This window comes from Leuresthes tenuis, unplaced genomic scaffold (assembly GCF_036924035.1).
Source record: "Leuresthes tenuis unplaced genomic scaffold, fLeuTen1.0.hap1 SCAF_11, whole genome shotgun sequence".
NCBI classification, from domain to species: domain Eukaryota; kingdom Metazoa; phylum Chordata; class Actinopteri; order Atheriniformes; family Atherinopsidae; genus Leuresthes; species Leuresthes tenuis.
Genome location: NW_027325365.1, coordinates 24542259 through 24569123, shown reverse-complemented (window position 1 = coordinate 24569123; position 26865 = coordinate 24542259). Strand labels below are relative to the sequence as shown.

Below are 26865 nucleotides of genomic sequence, written 5' to 3'. Positions count from 1 at the left end.
AGTGAATAAAAGAAACGGCAGGGCAAACAGCAGAAATTTACACATCAAGCCTGAGATATTATGCTTCACATCAGCATACTGTTTAAGAGCACACACTGGAACATTGCTATGGCGGCTGTGATTTTTGGTGAGTTAGAGCAAGCAAAGACAAGCAACAAAGGCAGGGGATCATCCTAGCTGTGATAAAACATCTTTGTTGTTTGAAATTGGCTAAAAACATGAAAGAGGTGCATAAATGACACTGAAGGGGCAGGCAAGTGACACAATATAAAGTTCTCATCTCCCAACATGAGACCCAGGAACATATTCACCCTCTCTCACCTGATTAGGCATAAAGAAAACCATGACTAACACCTGAGGTTAAGAGTGGTTAAAGACATTGTCCATGTCAAATAAGTTAACATTTTTAAGAATTCAGCCAAATTTAGCGCTGTTTTGACTTGTGATTTGTATTTGAACACATATATCACTTGTATTTCAATAAATTGCCGTAGCCAATTGCACTTATAGTTGTAATATCCATTGTAACTCTTTAACTTGCTTGAAGAACCACTCTGCTACACAAAGTAGATAGAAAATACCTATAAAAACCTAAACATAGAAATTAAAATAGGACAATTAAACTATTGACAGAACTGTGAAAATGCATCCAAATACTATCTTATCTTAACCCCTGCCCTCCCTGCTTGGTGATCCTTGTCAATCCTCACATGAATGGTTGCACAGCATGCAGGTGACACCTGTAGCCAGCGCCCGTAGCGCCCGCAGGTACTTTTCTGAAAGCGAAAAAGTAAAAAAAAAAACGATGGGAGCCGGCTTAAAGAGCCACTTAAAAGAGCCGGCTCTTTGAATCGGCTCATTCGCAACTGACACATCACTAGTGGAGAGGAAAAACTTTCTTTTAACAGGAAGAACTAGACTCAGGTAGAGCGGCCGTCTGCCTTGATGGGCTTCCAGCTCCAAGTTCAGACTCCCGAGATAAACAGAACATGACTTAGGGCTGCAGGAAGAACCTGCAGAAAAAAAGGCAGAACAAGATATACTTTTACCAAAGGCAGAATCTTTGTAAAACATTTTTTCAGCATCAGAAAGAGGTGACAGTTTTTTGTTTGTGTGAATGAATTCACTGCCATTTCATTGTCATCTTAATGTAGTTTGTTACATTTGTATGCATGCTCATGAAAAATGACCAAAGCACAAGAAGCACCATTTTGCATTTGCGTTTGGGACTCTGCTTGTGTGTATGTGTGTAAATTTGAACACTTTCAACCCTCTGTATTTTTTCAATATCTGAGAGTTGCCATTTATCCAAAGTTATTTTCATTTAACCATTTGGGAACATCCATAAGCAGATAGAACTGACAGGAATGATATATGTGCCCATGCTAACTCCTCGCCTGCAAGCTTAATATGTCTACAGACGCACACAGCTGCCCTACCCTGCATACACACATGCACATCACGCTCTCACACCCACACACAGATTAGCACATGTGCACATGTAGAAGCGACGAAAAATGAATGATTGGGAATTTGTTCTCGTTATGACACGCAGCTACATATGGCCTCGTTGTTCTAATGTGTTTTAGCCTGCATCTGAGTGTGTGTTTGTGTTATTGTGTCTAAACTGGGTTAAACATTGTCCAGAACAAGAGGCATTAGTCAAGTAGAGCAAACTAATGTGATTTTCTATTAATGTGCAGCCCTTGGTGCATCCTGTATGTATGTGTCAGTGTGTGTACGCGCGTCTGTGGGTGTGTAATGTGTGGGACCAGACAGCACTCACACCTTCAATTTCAGTCTGCTCATTAATTTACGACCACCAAGTCAGACTGGCCTATTCATTACTTAATTTCCTATACACCTTACAAATAACATTCAGACCTGTCATACACGTGCAAAACCACAGACAGCCATAAAATACACATACTAGAGCAAAAACACACATGGTGAGTATTTATTAATATCCACCTGCAATTTCAGTGATTAAATTACGGTGTGTGTGTGTGTAGCATGGATGAGTACTAATTTGAGTGTGTGTGGGGAGTGATTGTGTTTGCAATGAATCTGCTTGTGTGTCTGTGTGCGTGTGCAGCAATGCTAAATCTCTCCTGCCACCATATGACTTGATGCATAGCACTAAATCTATAAATGTTACCAATTAAGTGTGTGGCTGTAAATTTGAACAGTAAACTAATGGAAATGAAGCCTTCAGTTGTTGACAGCGACCTAACTCGACACAAATTACTCCTGGCACGTTCAACGCAGTGATAAAACATGTCTATACGACTTAAAGTGGTAGCCATGGTGACGATCTGCAACCAGAATCAATTATAGCATCTGAAACGCACAGGTGAGGCAAATTTTAACAGTGCATCGGGAAGCCGTGACATCAACCAGATTACACAAAACAGGGAAGCTGGACATAGCTCCACTAAACAGAAAGCAGGCAGTTTCAAAAATAGCAATTACACCTGCCTTTATAGAAGCACATGCTTCAGGAAGGGTGTTGTGTAACTGTTGTCAGATTTAGTGATATATGCTTTATTGTAAGAACTTTGGCACAAATGTCCAACCATTTCATTATTGAATAATAAAACAAAAACTAAGCCAAAATGCAAAAACGGTGTGGGGAAAAAAACTAAGTTCAACCTCACTGCTCCCACAGAAATTAAGAGGCTAGCAGCCAGGTGCTGCTAATCAAATGCACTTGATTAACTAATCATCTCAAATTGAGCATCTCTATGAAAACAGAAGTTTAGTCAGTTTTCTGGTCTGCAGCATTCAGGTGTGTGTTAACACAATGCCAAGGAGGAAAGACATCAGCAATGCTCTTAGAGAAGCAACTGTTGCTGCCCATCAATCTGGGAAGGGTTATAAGGCCATTTCCAAACTATTTAGAGTCCATCGTTCTTCAGAGAGAAAGATTATTCACAAGTGGAAAACATTCAAGACAGCTGTCAATCTTTCCAGGAGTGGATGTCCCAGCAAGTTCAATCCAAGGTTAGAGTGTGCAATGCTCAGAGAAACTGATAAAACCCAGGATGGGTTCATCAGGATGGCTGAAAAATAATCAAGGTGTTGCTATGAGCCAGTTAAAGTGCAGACCTCAACCTGATTGAGTTCTGTGGTGGGATCTTAAGAGAGCTATGTATAAATGAATGCCCACAAACCTAAATGAACCGGAGCAACATTGTAAAGAAGAGTGAACCAAAATTCCACACAACAGTGTGAGAGACTGATAACATCAACTTATTCTACAAGCTGCTAAATTGAGGGGTGTGGTTTGTTCTATCAAATAAATAATGACACAGTGTAACATGTTTGCATTGTTTTTCATCTGAGGTTGTATTTACGTCATTTTAAGACACGATGTGTACCAGACAATTTTTTTACAAGTGCCCTGATACATAAAGCCTTAGAATTGGGTCTTAGGTACATTTTTTTCTGTATACAATATAGTTTAGACACATGTAGCCATTCAAAAGGATGACTAAGTACGTGTGTCCTACCCATTTTACAGGGTTTATGTAAGTTTTACTGGTCTTATATATAATAAATAAATACATATACACATACATTCACAGTATTTGTTTCCATATGTTAACTATTATATACTTTCGGAAGGCACTGTATGGTCAAGCTGGCACGGAAAAATTGTAATTATATAATAATTTGCATTTTAACCCTACCTCAACTACAAGAACTGAGTCTGTGCTCCAGCTTGGGTTTTTAATCATTAAAGTCTGAATTGGTTGCGGTTTTACTTTAAAGCATGACATGCTGTCTTTTTGGTTTCAAGTTTTCAAGTAATTAAAAAGTGCTTCAACATCGTTTGTTCAGTATGGTCAAGATGGGTCACCTCTGGGTCTTACTGTTCAGCATTACAATTGGTGTTGGTACAAAATGACAGCCAGAGCAAAGGAGCTGGAACTCACCATGCAAAGGGTGTGAGCCATCTTTGAGAATACAGGTAGCTTTACGTTGTAACTGTTTGTCATAAAGAGTAGACATGGTGAGTTGAGGCTTCCCAGTTAGACGCCCAGCCCATTTTCTGATATGGTCAAGGGAATTTTTGTACTGTAGTGACAGATTACCAAACCAAGACACCAAGGCAAAAGATGACAGTGACTCAATGAAAGCACAATAAAATAGGGTTGGCATAGTTTTGTCGATGTTAAAACGGAACAGTTTCCGAAGATAACAGATGTCCCCTCTTGCATACTGCTTTGCAGTTCTTGTTAAAAGTCAGTTTGTCATCAATAGCAATAATCCCAAGATACTTGTAATTGTCCACGCATTCAACAGATTGGCCCTTAATGACTGCGGGATCATGGTTTGGAGCCTGAGTTCTAAAATCAATAATCATGTCCTTTGTTTTGGATGTGCTAAGCACCAAGAAAGAAAGATCGCACCAACTGATAAAATCCTCTAAGACTGGATACATGGTTGGATTCATTATTGTGCAACAAACTTACAATGACAGTATCGTCTGCAAATTTTAAAATGTGCCTCTTTTCATAGACACTCTTGCACATGTCTGTATAAAGGATAAAAAGTAAGGGAGAGAGAACATGCCCCTGAGGTGAGCCAGTGGATGAACATATCGACTCAGATAAAATGCCATTCACTTTGACTCTTTGTGTTGTATCTGTTACAAAATCTAAAATCCAACCCACCAGGTTATGGCTTATCTGGAAGTGCTCAACAAGCCTCATGGCTAAAATGTGAGGTTGGATGGAGTTAAAAGCCGATGAAAAGTCAATAAAAGTCAATCTAACATGGGTTTTGTTCCCCTGGAGATGTTTGAATAAAAGGTTTAGCAGGGTAAGTGTGGCATCTTCCACGCCTCTGTGGACCCTGTAAGCAAATTGCATGGGGTCAAGTGCATGTGCAGTCCTCCCTAGAAGCTCCGACTTAACAATTTTCTCCAATGATTTCATTAAAAGAGAGGTGAGGACGACCGGCCTAAAATCATTCAACGTTTTTGGTCTGCTGACTTTAGGAACAGAGATAAACTCTGTTTAACTGCTTGTTTCCACAGCCTGGGCATATTTTGCTGACTCAGTAATACATTAAACATGTGATGAAAGATTGGACTCAGTTGTTTTGCACATGATTTAAGTAAGATTCCACTTATTTTGTCAGATCCAGGCTTTTATTTATTTTGAGAGAGGAAGCACTTTTCCCCTTCTCTTTGTTCTGGTACTGGTCATGTGTTGGTCATCTTTAAGATTATCTCTCAAACTTTTAACTTCCTCACTGAAGTCAAGCTGGTCAAATTGTAAATAAAATTTATTGAGAGCACTGGCTGGATCACAATTTGACCCGAAACCATCGACAGGTGCCCTTCGTCTGTTTTATGCCTGCCATTGTCTTCATACCAGACCAGGCAGCGGAAAGGTTCTTATTTGCTAGTTTGCTCTCTACTTTGGTTTTGTATTTCTGTTTAGCCCATGAAATTTCATTTCTCAGCTCTCTATTAGCTGCTTGAAGTTCAGAAGGTCTCCCACAATTAAAGGACAGCTTCTTCTGCTGCAGATGAACCCTGACTTCCTTGGACATCCAGGGTTTGTTATTGGGGTACACCTTGATCTTTTTGGTTTGTTAGTTTTAAGCCATACGCCTAGATCAAGATGACATTTGTGGTATAAGGTCACTCGAGTGCAAGAGAGAAAACGAAAGGTAACATTATAGCAAACATTCTGATACTGTTTGATTTTATTCAGAGCACATTATGTGTTCATATTCAGAAAACACACACACTGGTAATTGTGGGTTGTTTCATAATAAACAAGAGGAAAACTAAAAAAATGTGAGACAAAGGAAGCATTTTGAGGCAGATTCACAGGCTCTGATGTGGCAGGCGAGAGGCTGGAATTCAAAGGGAAGGCCTTGTGGAATGTGCCTGAGGGTGACAGTTAAAACACTACTACTACTGTCTATCTGAGCCACAGACCATTTGGGGTTTAGTAGAAGAGGGGGAGAGATGTCCATTTCGGAAAGCTCCTTGTCATTCTCTGTGTTGACCTATAAGTCCCAGCAGTTCCTTCTTGTCTTTCATCTACAACTTGTTTTCTGTTCGTTCCAGTTGACCTGGTCTCACCTACAGCACACTTCCTCCTCTCTCCTTTTTTTTCCATTTCATTTGGTCTACTACCCTTTCTTTTTTTTAAACAATTTTATTGTCATGACCCCTCCCACTTGTTCTTCAATTATTACTTTTTTTTCTCCTCCTCTTTCAGGCTCAAGAATCCCACTATATAGAGAAATGTAAGAGGATTATTTGTGTTGGCTGTAAGAATTCGATCGGAAAATATAGAATGAATCAAGTTTTTTACAAGACGTTCAACTGCAACTCATATATGTTCCTTTTTATTGCTTTCAGTCCCTCAGTTTGGGTTAGGGGGTCCATAGATGTTCTCTGTGTAACTGTTATAACCTTCTGCTTTACTAGCATCTCCTCCTCAAAACAAAAAACACAAACACCTGTGAATTATACACTCATCTTTTATTGTCTTGAAGATAAAGCAAAATATTGCCAAAGAAAGCCGATAAAACAGTCTCCCTGTCGCTGAAATTTTCTCTTTCTCACATCCTCTTTTTTCAGTACCTTTAAAACATGTCTTTAATGTTTTACAAAGTCCCATGTAAATGTTCTTGATGATGTCACTGCCTAACTTACTTAAGTTTAAGGTTTTACAGTTTTGCATATGCTGTACATACATGCATACACAAACACAAAATAAATATTTCTTTCTCTCTTTCTCATTTCTTCTTTCAGTGGATGGATGCATAGACTGGTCAGTGGATCTGAAGGAGTACCATGTGCTGGCAGGTGAGCCTGTTCGAGTCAAATGTGCCTTGTTCTACAGCTACATACGAACCAACTACACCATGGCCACCAACGCCAAGCTACGCCTCATCTGGTACAAGAACAAAGGAGACGCAGAGGTAAGATGGAGGTAACCATCCTCCCCAAAACTTGCCTGTGGGTTGTATGTTCATGCAGGTAGATACGACTTAAATTTGAAGAATATGTGACCTCTTGTGGTTGTGAGAGCAATTGCATGTGAAGTGTAAACATGATGTCCTTGAGGATGACAGTGACCTTTTTTTGTTTTTTTTTATCCCTAACCATTATTGTTTTCTTGCCCAAAAAAAGTAGTTTCACTTCTAACCAAGTGATGTCATTGCCTTGTTTTATTGTAACATATTGTATACAACCATGGCAACCATGGTTGTATACAATATGTTACCACCATGGCAACCATGACTATAGTAATATTATATTATTATAACTCAACCAGGAAGTGACACAGGTGTTTCAGTAAAGCGGCGTTGTGTTATCGACTGAATGTAATTTGAAATGGAAAAAAAAACAAACAAAGAAAACCAATCAGTTCTCATATGTTGGTCTTGATTTTGTGACACTTGAAGGCTTTGTGTTCGAAGTGCTGCACGTAGCTGGGCCATCCACCTGCCTACCAACCCCAACCTTCTTTCTTATTTGGACTGTAGCTTGGTAAACAAAAGACATGAGAATGACATCTACTCTGAAGTAGATATGCTCAAATTTTGCTCCTGCCAGTTGAAGGGCGGCACTTTACAGGACACTGTGAATAACCTTTGTTGGTATTGAATGGAGGACCTCTTGCCAAGTTGAAAAAGAAAGACAGTTGAAAGGCTACTTAATGAGATCACGAAAGGAAGGAAGGAAATAAAGAAAAACATGGACAAATGTACTAATGGAAATTCAAGTCTGACACAAGATGAAAACATCAGATAAACTGAATTTATTTTACTGTACACTTTTGTTGCATATCAACTGATTATGTGAGGCTCGCAGGGTGAGCTGCTGATATTCTGCAAAGAAAAAAGATCTTGATTTAAACAAAAGTTTTTTAAAATAATATTACTGTTGCTTCATTACAGTTGAAACTAGAATAAGCATATTAACAGCTTAATTAAATCTCAAACTATAGGCCTGCTATATTTAATTAAGCTGAATAGCCCAGATCCCGGACTCTGATATTTATGACAGACAATGCAATGACACTGGCCATCATACTGAACCAAGGCACATCAATCACGTTGAGGTTCATGAATTCTGTTTTGAGAGGAAAATAATTCCTTCCTTGACAGGCAGGCTTCTTAGTCACAGATGACAGGCTTCACAAATCAGTTCCACTGCCACTCGTGTGTAAGTGTGTGTGTGAGAACAGGTTAATGAGAAATACATTGAAAGACGTAAGGCATTGATTAAGATATGTTACAAAAGTTTAGACCACTTACCATTGGAATTAACTGAAATTTAAAAAAATATAAAAACTCATGAATAGAAGGGTTTACATGTAAAAATCTAAATATGATGCAGAATCCCATCCAGCAGCCAATAAAGCTTCATAGTGTTCTTAGTAACCTTTTAAAGTGAAAATACAACCTAGGAGTTTCAAATTTGAATGTGAAATCTACCATTAGTTTAGCTCATTTTAAATTACTATGCTAAGAAACATAGCATTTCCCAATGTCATCTATGTCATCATTCGGGAAAAATGCGGGCTGCCATACCGCACAGACAGTCCATCCATCCATCTATCCATTATCCAAGGCTTATTGGAGGTCAGGGTATGGGATGGCAACAGGTCCAAGAGGGACACTCAGACATACCTCTCCCCAGTGACACTCTCCAGCTCCTCCTGGGGCATTCTGAGATGTCTCCAGGCTGGAAGGGTTATAAAATCCTTCCAGTGAGTTCTGCATCTGCCCCAGGGCCTCCTCCCACCTGGATGTGCCTTGAAAACCTACAAAGGGAAGTGACCAGGAGACAATCCCACATTTAAACCCTGCATCATTTTCCACATGTGGAAAAGAGTTTGTATTACATGTTTTCTTGTTCAGTTGAGAATAATACTATTTCTCTACAGATTATACACAAAAAGTCAGCATGATTAACAACATACTGAATGTCAGGAAAATTTCAGTCCTGACATTCAGTAAATTGTTAGTGCCTTTTTATTTCATACTTTCTTTTCTTTATTCTGATCTGAAATGTATTAGTATTCAGTCTGATTGAACCCCAGAGTTTTTACGGTTGTTGACCAGCATTACCAAAATTAAATGTTGCAGAAAGCTGCTATATTTGTTATACTTGTAGTCGTCACATATTTGTCTACAGCTGTCTTTACTTCCTTTGCATCTGTTTGTGACTGGCTGAGTAATCCCAACTGGTAAATGCCCCTCTAAAGCCCCTGTATGTCCAGGCTGGATCCTCTGGAAACATTTTATAAAGGGTTCTTTAGACGTTCGCACACTGTGCTTCATATTCTACACATACAACGCTTATCATACACACACTCAGACAGAGATGAGCACATCTGGGGTTGTGGGGTTCACTTTGACACGTTGGGGAACTGGGCATCAAACAGCTGACCCTATGACTGGTGGACCACCAGGACCACTCTGTTTCCTGAACCACAGCCACTGGTGCCGATACACAGAAGGTAGAAGGACTGATAAATTATACTGTGGTTGCATACTGTATGCTTTAATAAAAATGTGTCCCTCTATCCAGAATTAATAGTTATATTTGAATAGAAAGTGATTTTATCACCTTTGTCAATTTCAGGTGGTGACAGTTTCTATTTAAACTGTAAACCCCAACTGTATAATGACTATCATCCCCTGAATTTCAGTTGTAGACACAGTATGGTCTAAATACTGTTTCCTTCAAAGTTATAACCGATAATGTCTTTGTGATGTATCCTTTAGGAGCCCATCATATTCTCAGGCCACAGGCTGAGTAAAGAGGACGACTCCATTTGGTTCCGATCCGCTGAATTGGAAGACAACGGATTCTACACTTGTGTTCTAAGGTATCACGTTTGCACAACTTTACACGTAGCTGTTCAGGATTAATTTCGGCCCCAGAGTACAAAGGCTGTAACAACAACGTAGATTATCTGAGGAAGTAGGATTCAGGATAATTTCTGGGTCACACTGATGCATTGTTGATAACTCTTTGTGGATATCACACCAATACAGCTCCCCTCACCACATGGGAGCTGTAGGTCAAAGTACACCAAACAAAGCACATTTCATGTTGAAGATTATCTTCAAACGCATTTGCGTCATGAGATTAAATGACACGATGAGGGTTTTCACCTGCATGCCAAGATCGACCTGAATCAGAGCTCATTCATCATGTGGCGTTGGCAAAGGGGAGCTCTCTTTTTCATAAATAAAAAGGATGTGAACTTTTATGCTTCATAACGTAAAAATTCAATATATACATAGATAAATAATTGAATTATTCTGTAATTTTGCCATCAAAATTTTGGGTTGGGACAATTACTCAGACAGGAGTGCATTAAGTGTTTTTGTGTTTTTTAACCATTACCTTTTACTATTTATTGAGATCTGTTCAACATTAAGAAATATTTCCCTTTTTGTTATTTTTACACTGTAAGTGTGTTTGCTCTACCAGCTTTATGTTACATTGCCAGGTTAGCAAGTTGTGTTTACACAGTACGTACGTCGGCACCACTTCAGACACTAGCATGAATACTACGGGACCCTTTCTGGAAATGTGTTTGTGTGTGAATGTGTTTGAAATTACAATGGAAGACGCACAAACTTATGCAGACCAGTTGGCTTTGTAGCCCAGAACACCGCTGACGCTTTCTTGTAAAACACTCCTAAAAATGAAAAACACTTAAGCCAATTGCAAAAGCCTCACTTCCTCTCTTGAGTGAAATTATTTCAGTTAACACTTTCGGGCGAGTCTGGCTAATGCATGTGATTTTTTTTGTATTTTTCTTTTTTTTTGCTGTTGTTTTGAAATGACATGTGGATAATTGTATGTGTAAATCTCTTTTGGATTACTGCAGTGATATCCCATGATCTCAAATTTAAGTTAGTTTATATATTCAGAGTGGACACAGTTATGAAAAAGAAATCTAGAAGACTTGACTCCCTCTGTTGCATCTGATACCACCATCTTTATTGTTCCCTGTTTTCCACCATCAGCCTCACCCTCCCACTCATTTTTCTTCCACCCACACCTACTCTGCCTTTCGTTCATCTCACCAGTCCATCCTCCACACCTCCTTCTCCCCACCTCCTGTTTTTCTCTGTATCCTTCCACAGTTCTATTTTCCTTACTCCCATTCCCGCTCCTGTTCCTTCCCATCAGCGCCCGGTTCCCCCTTCCCCTGTCATCCCCATCGCCCTCCCCCTCAATCCTCCCTCGCCTCTGCTCTCCTCCCACCTTTTCCTGACAGAGCTTGACACCTACCCTCCGTAATAAGCTCTCTCTTCCATTCTTTCTCTCTTTCTGTCTTTCCCTCGCTTTCTCAGCATGACAACCTAATTAGGGCTTGGTGTCTGTCATTGTCTCAGGGCCTCTTATTAGCACACACAGACACACACACACACACGTATATGCACAGAAAGGCAAATCAGCTCCTGTCCTAGTGGGAAGCCACCAACTGGATCTTATATATTACTTGAAGGTTGTATCTAGAATATGCAACAACATGCTGTAAAAACCACGGAGAAACTGTATTTTGAAATGTATTTATTGCCTGAGATCAGATTTGTGGAATGTGGTGGTATTGGATCCATGTAAGGTCAATAAAAACATCAGACATTTTCAGTTGAAGAGACAGACAGGAAGTTATAATCTTCGACTAAGTAAATTGTAAAGTAAATTGGTGGATTCTTGTGTGTAAAAATGGAATCAGAAGAGTCTTTAATATAAGATAACTCCAAAGGTTTGACAAACATTCCATCCAAACGCAGCTCTACATCTGCTAGGGGTGTGAATAACATCAACATGCAAAGTCAAAGGTTATGATGAGTAAGTGTAAAACTATATGTTGACAGCTATCACAGCTCTTTCGTTGGATATGCAAATAAAACTTTAAATCCCAAGTCTGGATCGCAGTGTGGTGAGACATTGCATCTTTGTCTGCAATATCTCATTTAAGAGTAGTCTGTCATGAAGGCCTTACATTTTATCTGGAAAGATTTGCTTTGAATCACTGAAAATGTGAAAAGAACATCAATTGTTCCAAAAAAATTGACATACTCGTCCACTGTCAGACATGTAGACAAGCAGGCAAGTCCCTAAGAGCTCAGTCAGCTGACAGTTGACTTCAAAGTGTGTCTTGTACCTATAGATTTCTATTCTTCTCAATTAAAATATTAAGTCAACTTAAGTGGACTGACTCCTCGTTTACTTCTGATCAGACTGCGGATATTTGCACTTGAATATACGTATGTATCTGGTTAGTTTATACATCCAGCTCTTCAGCTCTACCTTCTTGTCCAGATGTTGTCACTTCTGGCCCCTGAAAGACAAAAACGATGAGAAAAATAAAGTCAGAACATACCACAGTACCGTACTTCACAAGATAGGGGCTCACATCAAGGTGACTTTGTTAGTCTTTTATTTACAGCTGTAAATCTTTTATTTCGTCTATGGAACAAATTGAGAACTTTGTTGTCCTGAATTGTGGATACACTATTTAATCTTTTTGTGTTCAGCAATTTCTGTGTTAGTACAGTTCATGACATAGTGAGCTGAGCTGTACTTAAAAGGACTGTGCGTCTGGGAATGTACTTGCTTTTGATAATGTGTATTTGTGTTTGTAATGGCCATCTCACATGTCCTGCATTCTTTTGGAAAGTCATCTGTGCACTTCCTCAATAATCAACACTACTTGTATGCAAGATGCTTTATAGAGCTGATCGGGAGAGGCAGCATAGGGGCAAATGATGGCGTACATTCAACTTCCTTGATTTAGAGGCCTTAAAACCCATCTACAATTCCACAGCTCCTGTTTCTTTCTTCTATCATCCTAACACAAACCGAATGCTAATCTTATTCTCTCTAAATTCCTTTTTACATCCTGCTAATCCTTTAGTTCTGGACTGAGTGACACAAATTTATCTTTCCTGAATGCCAAAATCAGTAGAACAACACAGGCTCATTGGTGATGTGTCTTTTGAGATATAAAAGAAGTGGACTAATCTGGAGAGGAACCATGCTGAATGCTCTAACTTGTGCTGCTATAGCGCTAGGAGGCTAAGCACATACCCAGCTCTAAATTACTAATGGCTTATGCTTAGTGATTGATTCTGTTAAGTGGCATATTGATTTAGAGATGATGTATGCTTGGCAATTTCTTTAATAATGTATGTCTGTGGTGTGACAAACTCAGAAATGGTATTTATTACTGGACACATAGTTTGATAATTCATCAGTTTTACGGTACATGGATTACGTGTATTTCTTCCTGGCATTTCTTATTATTGTAATCACATTCATGTAGAACTGGCCAAGGCCTCTTGTTTCATGAGATGGGATTTGCTATTCCAACCAAAATGCAGACACTTACAAAAGGGCATGGATGAGAATAGGTAAAAACTCTCGAGGCTGCAGTCTCCTCTCTTAAAAGATAATGACACTGTGGAGCTGTCTATTACCGGAGAGAAATGATGAGCAGGGGTGCACCTATTGCTTTGCTGGTTGTCCGGAATCAGACAATTTCTGGCATGACCGGTTATGACTCGTGACCGGCAGATGAGAATCAGGCACACCATGTGCACAGCAACACAAACAGCCGTGCATACTGACACATAAGCATGCTTTTGTTGTGGAATGTTTTCACTGAGTGGGTCAGAAAGACCCAAAGCTTTGTAATAAGTAATATCTCAAAGACACAATAATCATGCAGAAACAAACTATTACCAAAGTATCTGGAACTTCAACTTTAATCCAACACTTTAACTAGCACCTTCAACTTGACATATGCCCAATTTGCCCAAGGGTATCATATCAAAGAAGTCAAAGAAGCTGAGCACTCAGCCAGCTATCAGCCACCAACCAATCGGCTGTCTTTCACTGTGATAAGCAATGAAAAAAGCAAACCTGAAGGTGCTTTTCCTGAAATGTTCAGTGGTGGTTCATGCCAAACAAACCACCTGTTGAAATATAGTCTCAAATAAGCAGTCAGTTTTTACACATACTGTGCTTTCTTTTCAGATGGATTTTATCTGCACTAATGGCTTTGTCCCATAACCTCAAGCACTTCATTTTGTGATTTCAAGTGACAGTGAGATGAGACCCTGTGAACTGTTCTCAGAAAATCCGAAATGGCCAAAATCAAAATCAGAATAGACTAGGTCAGACCTTTTAAATAAAATTTTTAAAAAAAAACGTAATGGGAACTGGCCAAGAGTTGGTGCATTACTACTGATGAGTCCTGGTTAATCCATTGAAGCTATGTGAGGTTGTAGCTGTACAATGAGTCACATTTGAATTTTTCTTTTTAAATTAAATTTTGTCAGGTGTGCTGAAGTGCTTCTCCACAACCTCTGCAGTGGATAGACTTCAGTTTAGAAACTAACCACTGCAGATCCGCAGGGAATGTTGTAGTGTGCAAGTTTGCATTAGCTACGAAGAGGAGCCGACCTACAAAAACCATTACAGTTCCTAAGGGGGACCCACTTTAAATGTTGAGGGACATTCCCTCCAAGGTGACAATGATGCAAAATAACATTGTTGAACACATTAAGTACAGAGACAGAGATGCTAACCAGGAGAAAAAGGTACAGGGTAAAGGCACAGTCATGGAGAAAGTAGTCAAATTGCAGGGGGGGGTTAGAGGGTATATAGACAAAATGAAGAACAGAAGGAAAATAAAAGAGAAAATATGGAATTAAACAATAAGATAAGGGAAAGGAAAGCAGAGGATTAAATACATAAACAATTAGAAATGATAGAAGCAAAAGAAAAGCAAAAATCTATTTTCTCTGCAGGTGAAAGGACCTCAGCAAGGGCTAGGCATGAAGCGACTGTCCACGAGGCTCCATACACACTTTGATAAAGACAGCAGTGCACACATACACGCGGATAACACTTTGAAGGAAATTGATACACAGAGAAAAAGAGCTCTCAGTTTACCTTTCAGCTTTCATGCGCAGGGAAGAGTTTTCACCAAACGTCCATCCTGGAACACTGTGTCTCTGTTCGAGGGGGTCAAGAAGACTCACACACACACACACACACAAAGATGAAGAATATGTGTGGAAATTTGCTTACTTTGAAGTGCGATTTCAGCGATTTGAATGGTGACCTAATCCCATAAATCCACACAATGAAACCAATTAACATTTTCTTTTGGTGATCAGGAAAAAGTATCTCACAAATAGTTTGGAGGGAATTAACTTGTACTCAGCTAACAAAGTAATTGAATGTGTGAATTGTATTAGTGCAAGAAAAGAGATTGTCACAGGAAGCAAATGGCTAAAGCAGATATTTCAATCATTTGGGGGGAAAAATCCAATTCTAAACCTAAAATTCGCTAAAAGAAAGTTCAAACTACTTGCCTCTAAGTCAGCACGGCAAATTCAAGAGTTGGAGAACAGGAAATGCTTCCAGGGGGTGTGTCAATGAGGACTGAAACTTATTAAAGATGGCTGAGGAGACAAACTGGGGAGCCCTCTTACTGGTAATTAATATGATTTTTCAGATGCATTCAAGAGACGTTCTTTTACATCTTGGAGAAAAAATGAAGACTGGGATCTATATATCCATGCTTGAGCCCATTGGAGCAAGTGTCACACAGATGTCATTAATTTACAGTATGAATAGTAAGTGTTTTGCCTGTGGAAGCCAGCAGTCATAATAACTCATAAGAATCGGAAAAGGATTAATGACAATAAAGCTAAACTAATCACAGCTAAGACCCAGACCATCTGAAGAGCAAAATGTTTACCATCTAGAAAAACACAAACTGCACACTGAGCTTCTCACACTTCGTCTGTTGTTTCTGCTTTAGGCCGAAACCGTTTCTGGAGTTTTTGGCTTCATATTTTTGGTATAGGACTCCTGTGATGTGGGCTTTCCTTAATCAGAGGAATAAAGCAGTGCAATCAGTTTATTCACATGTTAAATTCCATGTGTGTTGAAACGAGGGCCTAGAGGTGAGGTGCCAATCAGGGCAGGGAGGTGCACCCCATGGTTCATATGGTGTGCCAAGGCTCAAGTCTGAAACTATGAGGCTGTTATTTGGAACCTTCAGTCACACTCACCACAAAAGTTATGCATGTGCAACAATATTCCAATATACTGCCATGTAAACAGGATTTTCTTATAACACTGAACCTGAGTGAGGTAAGTGATAACTGAGTTAAGCTATATGGAGTATTCAGATTTTTTGTTGCAATATGTAGACATGTATACACCTTTCACAATGTTACGTCCAGAACAGGATGAGCACTCTTTTAGGGTGAGAAAGAAACCAAGGTAATGCTCATTTTCTTCTAATATACACACATATATATATATATGAATAAGACTTATGATGAGGGCAAACATTACAGTTGTGTAGGGTTAAATGCACAATGATTAGACACATTGAAACATGAATATTAAATGAATATCTCACATGTAACTAATGTAAACACTACATTTGCAGTATCTGAATGTTTAGCATAAGGTTAGTAGTCAGAATCTTGCTGTACATGTAACATAGACAGTCCTTTTTTAACTTGACATGTATTCAATCTGTTTCTGCTCTCATTAGAGGCCTCAAGTGCCCTGGTGAGTGTCGGTTTTTGTTATCTGCTCAGCACAAGGGAAATGTTTTTTCCATTAATTTACTGCTGTGAGGAAGGAAATAAAGGAGTCCTTCACTTTGGAGAGGGACGCATTGACAATTTGCAGAGCTGCACAAGAGGTCACACTGCGACCTGTAAAGTTGTGCTCCTGCTCAAAAATATCCGACATGAGGAACAACAAAGACAGAAAGCAATGTGATGGAGAGAACAGAATAATAAGTGTTAGATAGAGAACGAGGTAGTGTCAGATGAGACATTTCATGCTTCTAGTTTTGCCCATTATCCACCTCAGCTCATCACATTAGATGGAAGGTTTTTTGTAAAATGAGTAACTGTCTGGCTGAATAGCTGTCTGGCTTCCAGGATAATGACTTTGTGGATTGTAGTTGCAAGCGTAGTTAAGCAGATAAATGTTTACTTTATTTTGTAACATCTTGGACTACAAATGTGGGAGGGTCACTGGTTAGTTGGTTTGTAAACTACGATTTGGCAAGCTGGCAGGTGTTCTGATTTTCCAACTGAAATGCTTGGCTTCTTGATTGGCTGTAGAAAGGTGACTTGTGTCGCTAGCCAACTCATTGACGGAGTTTTGGCTAGTTGATTGTGTAGCGTCTGTGTTATTAGACTGCCTGTGTCAGAAATACAGCAGTCATGATTCTCTATTGAAGACCAGAAGTTACCCTTTCCTGATGCCCAGTTTTTCTGCGATGAAGCAGCAAAACTGTTCGGAACCTCTCCCAGTTTTCTGAACTTCTCACTCAATCCTGGGGAGTAACCCAGATTCCCGCTTAGAAAACATAATACAACTGCTAGTATTAAGAGATTTTGCTCTTTCAGTTGAAGTCCAAAGGTCATGGTCATAGGCAAAGGTCCTGATGTAGCTTGACTGGTAAATCAATATCAATTAAATGTTGCACAATGAAGCCATGAAAGTACGCCCAACAACATAGAAAGGTTTCGGCAATTCTGACTACATTTCATCCGCCACCCTGCCTGACCACGACCAAGTCTTTGTGTTTTTTTGACTACCTCAATTATTTTACATTACTTCCCTGATAGCCTCTAACCTCTCTCACCTGCGAGGGAGAAGAGTCTCCAGGGTTCAAGAGTTCATTACAATCCTTTTCAATCCCCACAGGTCGATCACAGCTTGATCGCAGCGCATCCTTTGATCCTCTCCTAAGCTGTTAAACTTGGCTGAACTTCTCCCACACCACATATATACTGTGTATATTTTAGATAATTCATACTCACTTCATTGATTCTTTTAAAGTATTTTTTGAAAACTACATCTGCATTTGACCATTCATGTGACTTGAAAATAGACATGTATTTTGGTCATGAAAGAAAAAAGATCATGTAATGTGCATATTCATTCCCAAAGAAGAGGCGATAGTGAATAACATACAGAACATTATTCATTCTCAATTAATGCTGGAATGCAGCGATTTCCTTTTTCCAGACCTAATGTTTATAATATAAACCAAACATATATATATATTTTTTTATCTCATCCAAACATGAAATAGTTTTTGCTAACAGATCTGTCTTATATTCCCTGTCAACCAGATCCTGCTAATGCAACTTAAATCGATGAAGATGAGAGCTTAAACGTATTCAAGAACCGAGAAAAGAAGTCAAAGTGTTCTTTTATACACACAGTGACTTTCTACTGAAACCCTGCAGTTGCATACTGACTCATGTTGTTCAGTTTAACTGATAGTCGACTTGTGAACATATAACAGAGCTTTTGTGGGAGTTATGTGCTTAATCTTTTCTTTGGTGACTTCTCAGACTATTACAAGCCTTGATCTTAAAGTGATATTTTTTGGGGAAGATAACTAAATGTGCTACGTGTACACACTCTGACTATGGACTGAAGAAGCTCAAACTGTTACTGTTTTTCTACGCTTCCTCCTAATTTTGAGACATTCTGTCATTGTCGTTCTCCAGGGTTTAACCTACCTTTCAACCAATCACGAGTCGGCCTACGCATTATGTTGTTTTGGGGGGTAGTACGCTGTTGGGCTTTTGAACTTCTGAACATTAGTTGAATTCCCATAAAAATAATGTATAATCACTTTAAGAAAAAAAAAGCTCTACCATTAAAGGGTAAAGTTACAGCCTCCCTCTTTCTTTCCTTTATTTTTTTTGTGTTTTGTTTAGTTTTTCAGATAATCAGAAAATAGTGATAACTAAACAGATTTTCTTTTTCTTTGCTCCCTGGCACTCTAAGTCTGTGCGATGGTTCAAGCTTTTGGTGTACAGCTCATTAAAGATGGAGGCTGCCAGTTCATGTGTAATGACTATTTCTGTGTTGATATCTACATGTTTTTTAAGATATCTACAATAAAGACAAAAGAATGGAAGTCAGCACACAGGAAAGCAGAAAAAAAAACTCACTCCGGACATTGACCAGCTCTATTCACACGTGGACTGATTCAGATATTGATGCAGACATTTGCGCTCTCACCTGCAGCCTTTGAATATTCTAGACTTTATCTGTAGGGGCTGCAGGGAATTTGTGAAAAGAGTGTTTGTTTTCTTTTTTCCTCTGACAGGAGATGTACACATGCAAAATGCCTACTTTTATTTCCTTGCAAAAGGATTTATCCACACTGTGGTAAATCTCAAACCATTCTAATTTATTTCCAAGATTATATTGGCAGGTGAAATGTAATTGCTGCCTGGATTATAACAACAGTCAACATTTTTTGAGTGAATGAATTTTAATACCAAATGGAAACAGTTGCAAATGAGTCAGGAATGAACGTTTGACTGATAAAACATACAAATATAACACCGAAAACAGTGTTTTATTCAAGAGTAACACACAGTGGACACATAGTGGTATCTTTTACCTTTTTCATACTTAATCCAAACCATGGCCTTTCTGTGTCTTCAACCGCCTGATGTGTCTAATTAAGCTGCACTCTGGTTGCCATGACTATTGTTATGGAGAATATTGTAGGTACCCAATTTAAATGTCTTGTCAACCAGCTTTTTTCTGACATTTTAAGCTATCAGGAATTTTTTTTTTCAAATAATATAAACATAATTTCAGGAAGACGGGAATGCATTGAGACTAAAAGGGCACATGTTAGCATTTTCCTGACAGACGACTTTTTCGAAGGGGCATAAACCTCTTAGAGAGAAGTTCAGGGTGGATTGCTTTGCGTGTGATCTGATTGTTTTTTACAGTGAAGACTTCAGTATAGATCCCATCTTCTGTCAACAGTCCGTGTCTTCAGCGTGACGACAAACTTTCTTTAACCCCTCAGCAAGCAGTGCGCTTGCCTAATCCTAAACAAGCAAATCCAGAATCTATCCCAATCATGAAGCCAATAAGCTGCACAGATCCTCCAACGTGAAAGTGGCACATTATGTTTTTGGAAGGCACCGAAAGACAATTTTGTTCAAGAATGCCAAATGTTTGGTGTTGGTTTGGTGGGTGGTTGAATGGTTAATGGGTAGTTCACTACGCAATATAGATGTTTGCATGCTGAAATTTCACCATCGTTACCCCATGTTTCATTCCATGAAGCAGTTTCTCTCAGACAGTGTCATCTGTCTATAACTCTCCACCACTCTACTTTCTCTACCATACCCCTATGATATGTTTTATCAGTAAGCTGTTGTACTTTAGCAGGCACCCTCTGGACACTCGCACACAAGAAATGCACCCACCGCTGTCACAAGGGTGCTTTCTAATGCCGGCCAAATGTTTAACCTTTCTCTTCATCAGATTAAGAGACTCCAAGCTGAAGATGAAGAAAGAGAGAAACCGGGTGGGGATGAAAAGGGTAATGGCAATAAAAGGGTAAAACCAAGAGGAGTGGAGAGCAAAATATGAACAGAGAAGGAGAGAGCGGTCATTTGAAGTTTTTTTGGCAGTCCTCACGAACTTGGCAGCGACTGATCCAGTATAACTCTCTTGCCAACGAGGGCTAACATGTGCCAGTTCATGCCAACTTGAGCCTACGCCTGCTGCCCTGGCCAGGCTTTTGAAAAAAAAAGTAAAATAAGCCTTAGTTTTGACACTTTGATGTTGAAGGGGGTTTAAGTTTCCCTAAAATACTATCTGGGTTGGTAGAGATATGGAGAAAAGGGCAATGAAAAGGGAAAAAGGAGGCCAGAGGGGGAAGTGTTGGAAGTACAACTTTGTAAAGCAAAGGTGGTGGTTTGATCCTTACAGTATCTACAGACTATCTGAGCTCTCATTGAGATGATGATCTGTGTAGTCACTTATTAAAGGATTACTGAGCATGATTTTATGACTTGAAGTAGAGTCAGTGTTTGTGAACGCTTCAGAATGTTGTATTTTTCTTCAAAATGTTGATCTAAAAGATTATCATATTTTCCCAAAAGTAGATGTAAAAAACTTTGGAACTCTGGAACAAAAGTAGATGTAAAAAACTGTAAAAAAAATTGAAAGGAATAAGATGTCGTAATGATACAGACCTGTAAGTGGCAAAAGAATGTGATTTTTTGCTTTCAGTATATGGTATCACACTATTTGTCTACATGGAGGAATTTTTCTCTGATGACAGCAGATTCAGCTCTGGGATGGGGCCATTCCAGCACATTACCTTGATTCTTCTTTAATCCATTTAAGTGGCACAACTTAAAAGTCTGTGTCTTTGTTCTCATAATCCTAAATGCATCTCACTCTCCTCTTAACAAGCCTCTATTTTCTTTACAATTCACAGGTATGATCCAGAATTCATTGTTCATCATTGACAGCACGCTCACCAAGCCCAACCGTTGCAAAACAGATCCAAACCATGATACTACCATCACCATGCTTCCAAAATGGGACAGGATATTAATGCTGGAATGCAGTGATTTCCTTTTTCCAGACCTACTGTTTATAATATAAACCAAAAATATATATATTCTTTCACCTCATCCAACCATAAACTCTTTTTTGGCAACAGATCTGTTGTGACTTACTATTGAAATGAAACTCGTTACTCATGTTGTTCAGTTTAACTGACAGTCAACTCGTGAACATATAACAGAGCTTATGTGAGAGTCTGTTGTGAATCCCTATCTTCCAAACTGAATCCCTATCTCTTGCTCCATCAAAGGTAGCTAGAAACTTGGGTGACATGATTGATGACCAACTAACCTTTAAAGATTACGTTACCTCGGTTGCTCGATCATGCTTCTTCGCATTGGTAAACATAAGAAAGATCAGACCATACCTAATCGAACATGCCACCCAGCTCCTGGTGCAGTCTATGGTCATCAACCGCCTTGACTAACTTTTGCTCAGGTTAATGTGCAAACATGATACATTGGTAAGCATGTTGAATCTGTGATCCAGCCTTATTCCACTAATGACTTACGTTCCAGGGCCCCGAGGCGCCTGTTTCACAATTAGATTACTAATTCTTGGTAATTTCATGGATATATTGTATTCCCAGATTCCAAAAAAAGCTGGGCTGCAGTGTGAAATGGAAAAGAAAAGAAAGAGCAATGATTTACTCATCTCAAAAACCAGTTTCATTTGACAAACACACACACACTCCTTTTCCTCAGTGCACTGACACTTAAAGGGACACTCAACTAAAACAGAATAGAACAAACATGAGGCAGAGTGGTTACCCCCCTTCAACCATTTCCATGTGTCAGAGTACTGACAGATCACTGCTTTTCTCCCTAAGCTGTGTATTCTGTGAGATAAGACCTATCATCAGATGAGTCAAAGGATTTTTCAATGAAATGTTGATGCTGATTTTCTTGTCTTTTTTTTTTAAATCAAAGGAGCATCTAGAGACATTTAAACATTAAAAAAATTATACTAATACTATTGCACCTGCTGTTACAAGTAAATGTCAGAGGAATTCAATTCAATTCAATTCAATTTTATTTATATAGCGCCAGATTACAACAATTGTCATCTCAAGGCACTTAAGTAATATAGTCCAATTCAAGCCAATTGGAATTCAATTCATTGTAATCATAATCCAATTAATTCATATAGAGCTAATTCAAAAAATTAATATCCTAGCTAAGGAAACCAACAGATTGCACCGAAATGTGTCTTCAGTCCAATCTCCCGTCCTGAGCGTGCCTGTGGCAACTGTGGAAAGGAACGACTCCCTTTTAACAGGAAGAAACCTCTGGCAGAACCAGACTCAGGAAGGGTGGCCATCCGCCTCGACCAGCTGGGGTTTGAGAAGAGGAAGCTCTTACTTGTCTATTATCAATCGGAGAATCAATTAAGCTGCTCTGATGGAAACATATTCTTCAAAATTGATGGAAAATTTAAGTATTTGATATTGAAAAAAAGCTCTGCACCCAGAATTTTCAGCCTCAATTTCTGTACATAACATATCTTGTTAAGCTGAAGCTTGTATCCACATGTAAAAGCCACATGCATTCAGTTCCCTGCACGCACATAGATGTGTCCATGCTTGTGTGTACGATACGCTCAACACGTCCACGTCTCTGCTTCCTCTTTCTCTCTGCCTGGTAGTTAGATTGATTGTCAAATTAATCTGCAGCTCCATCCAGGTATAAACACGCTGCCTGCTGGCCAGGATACATCCCCCTCTATTAGCTCCATAATTCAAAGCACCCTTCAGCAGCCTGCCCTGATCATAGGAGGGTAATTGCAGGGAGTGTGAGCTTGATTTATTGACGTGCTGGATATGGTGGATTACAAGCTGATTTGGAGATTCATTTACGACTCATTTTGCATTTTGTGTAATTGGAATTTGTGTTTTTTTTGGAGAGAGCTCCACAGTGAGACCTGTGGTCAACCTAAAGGCCCTGGAATGACGCTTCCTTGCTTCAGGACTCTCTGGAGGTGATTTTGTACACTGTAACAGATCTGTAACAGATCTAGATCTGGATATCTATAGTTAATCCAAGTTGGGCTCATATCTGATAAGATTTGAAGAATCCAACAAACCAAACCATGATCCAAGGTAATTAGGTTTATGAATGAATAAAAAGTCATCACGTAGTCACACAGTGCTGTATGGTTTCTCTACTTGTGTATGATGACCTCGAGCATGACTTTCAACTCAACCTTTAGGTATAAGGGCTCAGAAAGTTTGACAAACTAATCCATTGCAGTCTTATACAATTTGATTTTTAATTAAACGATCCATCATTTGAACTCTGACCTGAACAGTCATTCTTTTGTTTTTTAACACAAAATGTTGTTTCACGTTCTATTTTCTGTTTTGTCATTTGCTTGTCGGGAGTATTATTAGTCTAAAGATGTTTTTCACTCACACCTCATAGCTCTTTCACCATAAAGCACATTTGCCATTTGTCCTCTCAGATGCACTTGAAGGTCATGAACATAGTCGCTTTGCTAAGAATGAAATTTAAAATCCCGCATTTTTATTCAGAGCTGTCTTCAAATGCTAATAAATGCAAATAAACAGAAAAAAAGCAACCAAGTGTGTCATTTCCTTTTTTTTTTGCCATGTTCCAAAATAACAAGTCACACATGCACACATAGAAGCCTTGTATGTATGTGTGTGTGTGTGTGTGTACCAGGCCTGAGGTGAAAGAGTGAAGTTATGAAAGGGTTGTGGATGTCATACGCTCACATAAGATGCTTCTTTTCCCTCTTTAAATCCTTTTTTTTACGTCATTCATTGAAAAGAAACAAAGGGCCCAGCTTTACTGGACAGATTTTACTATCATAAGAACATATGATCAGGTTTAGTTGATTTCTGGTGTGTGTCATGTGTAGATCAGTACACAGGCTTTGAAAACTTTAAGAGAAATTTCAACTGGAATTTTATTTTATTTAACACATGAGATCATGGTACACGGAGATGTAGGATTTTGGCCAAACTATGTACGCATGCTGATTTATGATGGACGACAGAAACCAGATGTCATGAAATCCTTTTTCTTTTCTTTTTTTTTGAGTTATGAATTGTTACAAATATTTTAGTTGGGATATTTGTGTGCAATCAAATAAACTGTTTGACTACCTTTCATTAATTAATTAATTCGTACTTTCAGATATCCTTCCATAGCTTAATGTCATTCAAAAATCCCATTATTTTTCACTGTTAAGTTCTATGGACATACAAATCAGCTGATTATTAACTCTTTAAGCACCATTGAAGAGGTCACAGATAAAGAAATACTGTTAATGAGAGAAATATTGAGTGTGAGCCAAAATTTTTGAAAATAGCAAATCTAATGATTTCATTTGCATGATGACGTCGCTGTGTGGTGACATCTTGGATTGTACAACTTCTAATAGGCACGGGATCTTCTTCTTTCTTTTTGTGATTACTTCCACAGTTCATGTACACAACTCTGACCAAAGCTGTTCCAAGTTCTTTTTTCATCATTAAACTTGAATGTCAGGCACACCTGAAGTCATACAACCGTAGATCAACATTTTTCTGTACATTTTCATCTGCGTTATGCCTGAGTTCGGAGAAGTACAACCTAATCAAATAATGAGGACACAACGTCGCGTTGGAAAGTTTATATCTACATGCCTTCATCGCCTGGAATAATAGCTGTTTACAGATATCCCTGGGGTGGACAATAAGTTGCAGTGATCACTGACTGAGCGGTTAGTCTAAAAGGTTTTCTTTATCATTGTTATTTGCCCATGGTAGGCATTTTTAACTCATTCCCATTTGGGTGTGCTGTCACAACCACTAGAAACCACTTCCAACTGAAGATGGAAGTGTTCAGACTCTCAACATTAAGTCATGGCACACATTAACATACACATTAATTACTGTAAACCTTGTTTTTAAAAAAAAAGTAATTTGTGCTTTAACAGGCAAACTCTTACAGATGCATATACAACAAGACCAAGTGCAAAAGGGACAGTTATGGCAAAATTCTAAGGCTGATATTTCACTGTTGTTAATCTCAGCAGTCGTTTTTTTAATACCAAAATAGAGGCCATTATGGCTAAAGCAGCAGACGAGGTCATCCACTAACAGCAGTGCAGATTGTTTAAACTGCGTCACGTCCTTTTCTCATTGAGTGGATTGACCCTTTGGTTTCCTTAATCCTTAATTTGTGTATGATACAGCTAATATATTGAAAACAGTTAAACTGCCAATAACAGAATTTAGCCTCATAAATAATCCCAATAAACCTCAGTTTATGCTGCTTTGTTGGCCTTCAAAGTGTGTACTCTTCGTTAGAATGAAATAACCCGGGGCCAGGAAATGCAAACACATCTCTGATAAGATCAAGATGAACCATAAATACGATCTCTGCCAAATCTAATCCATAGCGCGACAATGCTCCCGTTATTCAGCTTTTCAGAACCTGTTTTCATTCTCCTCCTTGGAGCTATTTTCGTGTCGGCATGATAAAGTCCCGTCCTACATAAATGTTCTCCTTCCTCTTGTAAGATATTCACATTAACAGCTGTCTTCAGGGCTGAGACGTTCCATTATTAACATCAATATTCATAGGGATTTCGTATCATTTTTGTGTCGACACTTAGAAATTGTAATTCTAATAATTTTCTGTTTCTGTGCCAAACTTGCCCTCCATTTTCTTTCACTGTCAGCTGAGTTTAACATGAAACTAGAGGCTGGAAGAATCACCCACCTCAGAACCTCCTACTGGCAGCGGTTTTGTTCATTTTAATCATTGTGAGGCAACCAAATTTGTATTTTAGGAAATTGCTGCTCGAGCAAAGAAAGATTTGTGACCAAAACCATCACCAAAATGACTTATTCAATTTCTGTATACCTACACATTTCAATTCTTAACTGGTAGATATGTCATGTGATCTGACACAAGGATCAAGAAAGGAGGTAGGTGGGCAGACCTTTGTACTTCTTTGGGGTGAGCATTTTATTCAAAGTTGGTCACAATATGAAGAAGGCAGACCATAATGTCAACTCTTAAGTCCCCAGAGCCCAAAATGTAACTGTTTCTATACAGAATTGAGTGCATACCTGTTCTGCTTTAGTCCGTTCCATAACCAGAAGGGTCAACTTATCACTAAAAGTGTTTACATGTATAGTCTGGACAAAACCTCTCTAATTCCTCTGAAAGTATGTTAAGGCCCACCTCTCCTGTGCAGTGCGTCTCTATCTGTCAGTGTGAGTGTATGCAGTTCATGCTTGACACATTTTCAAAGTGATACACACATTTTACTCGACTGAATGTATTCTGGTTGCCCTCATAAATTGTGACGGAAAAGCACCACGATGCTGAAACGGACATGACGCTCACCCGTATGCATATCTGAAAGGAATGTATGTTTTA

The 26865-nt window shown here is 38.9% G+C and overlaps 1 protein-coding gene across 2 annotated transcripts in view; it reads left to right on the top strand.

The window, feature by feature from the left end:
* Window positions 1-26865, top strand: part of il1rapl2 (interleukin 1 receptor accessory protein-like 2) — a 421604-nt gene that overhangs the window by 256053 nt on the left and 138686 nt on the right. For both annotated transcript variants that reach the window (XM_072396229.1, XM_072396230.1), the window contains exons 3-4: window positions 6785-6954; window positions 9772-9875. In XM_072396229.1, coding sequence (XP_072252330.1) covers window positions 6785-6954; window positions 9772-9875 — 274 coding nt within the window. The remainder of the gene's footprint in view (window positions 1-6784; window positions 6955-9771; window positions 9876-26865) is intronic.